At 61.4% G+C, this 5,094-nt stretch overlaps 1 protein-coding gene across 1 annotated transcript; it reads right to left on the bottom strand.

Moving 5' to 3' along the window:
- Positions 1–856: 856 nt before the first annotated feature.
- On the bottom strand, positions 857–3,889 carry MNX1 (motor neuron and pancreas homeobox 1; the record flags this gene model as incomplete). The annotated part of the gene is made up of 3 exons (XM_084283142.1): positions 857–1,189; positions 1,308–1,468; positions 3,229–3,889. 3 exons carry the CDS (start codon positions 3,887–3,889, stop codon positions 857–859), a joined length of 1,155 nt encoding a protein of 384 aa, XP_084139268.1.
- Positions 3,890–5,094: the final 1,205 nt, after the last annotated feature.

Below are 5,094 nucleotides of genomic sequence, written 5' to 3' on the forward strand. Positions count from 1 at the left end.
AGCTCGTTTGCAAAACCTTAATTAAGGCCGATCCTTCAAAGGGGAGCTGCTTCCCGCTGGGGGGTGCCCCGCTTTGGGGTCCCCGGGTGCTGCGGGAGGGGGCGAGAGGAGCCCCGACGGCGGGGAGGGGTGAGCAAAGGGGTGCAAAAAGGGGGGGCGCAGCCGCTTCGCACCCCTCTCATCCGGACGGGAGGGACGGGGAGGTCACAGTGGTCGAAAGAAGAAGCTGGAGCCCCTTCCCCGACGGCGCTGAGCCCTTTGCCCCCCCACACGACCCCAGGGGGAAACGGCAGGGGCACACTGCGCCGGGCCCCCCCCGTCCATGCCACTCGGGGGAAGCTCGGGTTGGAAACCGCGGCCCCGCTCCTTCCCTAGCCCCCCCCCAAGGCCCCCCCAAGACCCCTGACACGTCTCAAGTACAAAACGCCGTTTATTTTCCACCCCACCGCGCGGGTGGGGGGGGTGGGGGGTAATAATTTAGCATGCATAAGTAGAGGCAATTATTATTATTATTATTTTTTATAAATACGATATACAAAAATAAAGACGGTATCGAGATTTCCAGCAGTTTTAACGTTCAGGACATAACCAGTTTTCCCGCTATATAGTCAGAACAAAACCATTTCCAAGACTCAGCGAACGGAGGGTTGGGACCTGGGGGGGCGGGGGGGTCAAGTTTTGTCTGCTTTTCAGTCAATAATAACACTGTGGTCACCGCAAATCTTCCTTCCCCCTCCCGGCACACGGGGGATCCTCTTCTCCATCCCCCTCCAAGCGGGGAGAAAACGGAATAAAAGGGGGGGTCTTGGGGAGGGGGCGGCCCCGACGGGGCGGGCGGGGAGCTGGGGCCGGGGGCTCACTGGGGCTGGGTGGGGGCCAGCGGGGGGGCTCCGTGCCGGCCCCGGGGCTGCGAGTCCTCCTCGTCCGCCTCGGAGCAGTCGGAGGAGTGGTAAGGGCAGCACCTGCCGGCTTCTTCCTCCTCCTCTTCCTCGTCGTCGTCGTCGGGCTCGCTGTCGGGCAGCTCCCGCAGCCGCCGCCCGCCGCTCTTGTCGGGGGCGGGCAGCAGCAGCTCCTCGTCCGCCTTGTCCTCGCCTCCCCCCTTCTGCTTCTCGGCTTCCTGCGCCGCCTGCTCCTTCGCCTTCTTGCTCCTCTTCCACTTCATGCGCCGGTTCTGGAACCAAATCTTCACCTGGGAAGGGAGGGGGGCGAGAAATTTGGGGCAGGGCTTCAGCCCCGGCCCCTCGACGGCGCCCCGACGGCTCCCTTATTTCCCACTGTTTCCCCCCCACACACCCCCGGGGTCTCACCTGCGTCTCGGTGAGCATCAGCGACGTGGCCACCTCGAAGCGCTTGGGCCGGGAGAGGTATTTGTTCAGCTTGAACTGGTGCTCCAGCTCCAGCAGCTGCTGGCTGGTGAAAGCCGTGCGGGGCCGGCGGCACTTCCCCAGCAGGTTGGACTGAGCCTGGGCTGCGGGGGGAACCGCGGGGGTGAGAGCACAGCCGGGGTAGGGAGGGGGAAGAAATGGGGGAGCCGTCGGGGGGATGCTGGGGGACACCGGGGGGGGAGCGCACGGAGAGGGGAGAGGGGACCCGACGCGCCACGCGGGGTAGCGAGGTGTCAGGGGATGCCTGCGATGAAATGAATGGAATGAAAAATAAAAAGCCAGAAAGAAAAAAAAAAAAAATAAATAAAAATCAAAATCTGCCCTTTGATTTCCCCAGAGCCCAAGGGCGAGGCGATAAAAGGGAGCCGGGGGTCGCGGCTCGCTCCGTGGGATGCGCGGCTCCGCTTAAACCCACCGCGCTCGCAGCCCCCTCCCGGCCCCCCCGGCTGTAATTAACGGGATTGCAGCGGGTAAGGGAGCGGCGAGGGGTGGGAAACTGGCTTTGAACGAAAAATGCGTTTTTTATATAAATATAAATGGTAAAAAATAGTATATGAATTAATATATGATATATAAATTAATATACAAATATAAATTAAAATATATAGATACGCAATATATATACACAATATATATATACAGACTATATATATATGCATATATATATACATATATATATATCGGTGTGTTTTGCGCGTGAAAAAAAATCAAATATGGGATTTTATCCAAAAAAAAAAAAGGGGGGGGGGTGGATGGATGGACACAGGGCTCCGACACCCGGGGGCGCGCCCCGGCCGTGCCCGCGCTTCCCGGCGCGTTGTGGGGTTTCGTTTGATTTGATTTGGGACCGAAGAAAATGCTCTGGTTGCCCGGCCGCTTTTGGGGCCAGGCTGCCGAAGAGGGCACGGAGAGAAAAGGGCAGTGTCCGGCTCGCAGACGGGAGCGTGGATGGGATTTTGTCACCGCCGTGCGATTTTCCCCGCTTATTTCTTCCCCCTTGCGCCTTGTTTGAGAAGCAGGGCTCTGACAGCTCCCCTAATTATTTTTTTTTCTTCCTGAATGTTCCAGCCCAAACAACCTCAATCCGAAAGAAAACAATGGACTTTTTTGTCTGCGAACGTGTGCAGAGTAAGAAAAAAAAAAAAAAACACATCCCAATTCTTTTTTTTTTTTTTTTTTTTTTTTCCTGGCACGATTTTCGTAAAACTACACCTCCGGTATTGTTAAACCGGCCGTCCCCGCTGAGAGCTCACACCTAAGGAAATGATCTGTGCCTAAAACAGATGCACGAAAGGTCCCCGTCGCCGTGAGGCCTAGCTGTTCTGCTGCTGGGGCTGCGATTTGGGGCTGGGGGGATTTCGTGCAGCATTTCCAGAGCCCCCAGCCCCCCGTCCCGAACCGCTCCGACCTCGTTATTCCCCGTCCCTTCGTCTCCCCGGGGACCCCAAGCCCCTGCTGACCCCTAACCCTACACCCGCTCGTAGGGGTGAGCTCCGCGGTTATTTTCAGCCCGTTGCCGGGAAAAGAAAAATAAAATAAAGAGCGGCTGGGGGGTCAGGACCCGCGTTTTGGGGGAAGCCAGGGATGGGCTGCTCAGTGGGGATGGGCTGGGAGCCGTCACGTTTGAGCCGCCCTAAAAATACGGGCTGGAGAGAGACAGGGGATAAGGAGGCGACACGGGCATCCCTTGCGGATGGCTGTTTCCTCTTTTTAATAAAAATTAACAATAACATAACGCAGGTTGAAACTCGCGGTTGAAACCATAGGAGCCGGGAGCTGGGGGTCGGGGGGGGATGGATATTAGGGTTGCGGAGGGGTTAGGGCTGCGGAAGGCGATACTCACAGTTAAAATCGGGCATTTTGGGCAGGATCATGCCGGCCGTGGATGCCCGCAGCCACTGGTCCAGCTGGAAGGTGCCCGCGCTCAGCTTGATGGGGTCGGCGGCGGGGTGGGACGGATGCGCCCCTTGCACTTGCGAGTAGGAATAGGACAGAGCCGGGTGCTGCCCGCCCAGCGCCGAGTACCCGTACATGGGGTGCCCGTATAGGGCCGCTTGCGGGGGCATGCCGGGCCCCCCGGGGGCCGCGGGGTGCAGTCCCAGCGCCATCCCGGCGTGGTGCGGGGGGTGGCCGCTGGTCGAAGCCAAAAACCCCCCCTTGGGCACCAGGGCGCAGTGGGCGGCCAGGATGCGCGGAGGCGGCGGCGGCGAGGGGCTGTCGGCGCGGAGGCGGTCGGCGGGGCCGGCGGCGGGCTGCTGCTGCTGCTGCTGCTCGGAGGAAGAAGAAGAGGAGGAGGAGGAGGAAGAGGAGGAAGAAGAGGAAGAGGAGGAAGCCGGGGGGCTGCCGCTGGAGCTGCTGGAGCTGCTGGAGCCGCGCGGCGCGCTGCCACCCAGCGAGGAGGCGACGAGGGCGAGCGGAGCGCTCTGCGCCCCCACCGCCGCCGCCGCCTTGGGGGGGTCGACAGCCAGCAGCGCGTCGATGCGGAAATTTTTGGATTTTTCCATGGGAGCACCGGCAGCGGGCGGCGACGATGCCGGGAGAAGGGGGAGGATTTTTAAAATGAGGAAAGGGGGGGGGGGGGGGAATTGGGACGGCAGCGGGCGGGCGGCCCCCGGCCGGGCCCGCGTCTCCCGGCGGCGGCGGGCAGCGGGGCGGCTGTGGGGCCGCGCTGGGCGGTGCGACCCTACAAGGGCCTTCAGGAGGCTCCCATTGGGCCGGAGGCTCTGCAGCCTCCATTGGCGGCGCCGGGAGGCCGAGCCCGCTATTGGCCCCGCCGAGCACCTGTCACGGAGCCCCCCCTACCCCCCTTTCCCTCGCCCCCCCGACGGCACGGCCCCACAGCCCCCCCCCGGTCCCCCAGAAAGCGCCGTCGGAGGGGACGGGGGAGGCTCTTGGGGGGGTTCGCCCCGTGTTTTTTTTTTTGCCCTCCCCGGGGGTCCCGGCGAGGTGTTGAGGAGTTTATTCCCCCCCCCTCTCTCCCCTCCCCTTCTCGCACACGGTAAATATTTGCCCTAAACGCGCCGCCAAGCGCTTTTGGAGGAGTTTGGAAAGAATAAACACCTGTAGGTCAGGGAGTCATGCCTGCCACCAGAATGCGCCTCGCTGAAGAGTGTGTGTGTGTGAGGGGGGAGCCGATAATCCAGCACAAACAGCCACGGGAAAAGGGAAAGAGAGGGGCCAGGGGGTCTCCCCCCACCCCGCATGGGTCCCGTTTAACCCGGGGGGGCGGCCGCGGGGAGCCCCCGGTGCGCCCCGGTTTACTCTCGCCCCCAAAACCTTATAGTGCCCGTGCGACATCCCCGACCCCATGCGACACCCCCAACCCTGTCACCCCCCTCCCCCGGGACCGTCCAGGGGCGGCGGGGCTGCCCCCGACAGCAGGGAGCGACCCCCGGCCCCCGCTTCCCTTTGTGAGGGGGGAGCAAAAACGGGGAAGGAAAAAAGGGGAAAAAAAAGGGAACCATAAAAAAAAAAAAAAAAAAAACACGAAGGCGACAACGAAATGTCCCACGGCTTTTTTTTTTTTTTTCCTGCTCCCCTTCTCAAGACCGCTCCGTGGGCAGAGGGCCCGGGGGGGTCCTGAGCCAGGGGGTGCTGAGTCTGGACCCCCCTAGGACACGGCTGTCACCTCCCGGGACCCCAAGGCGGGTGGCAGCGGGGGGACCGCGCATGGGGGAGCGGGGAGGCTTTGTGGTAATAATAATAATAA

The sequence above is a fragment of the Netta rufina genome (genome assembly GCF_964035555.1).
Source record: "Netta rufina genome assembly, chromosome: 2".
Taxonomy (NCBI): domain Eukaryota; kingdom Metazoa; phylum Chordata; class Aves; order Anseriformes; family Anatidae; genus Netta; species Netta rufina.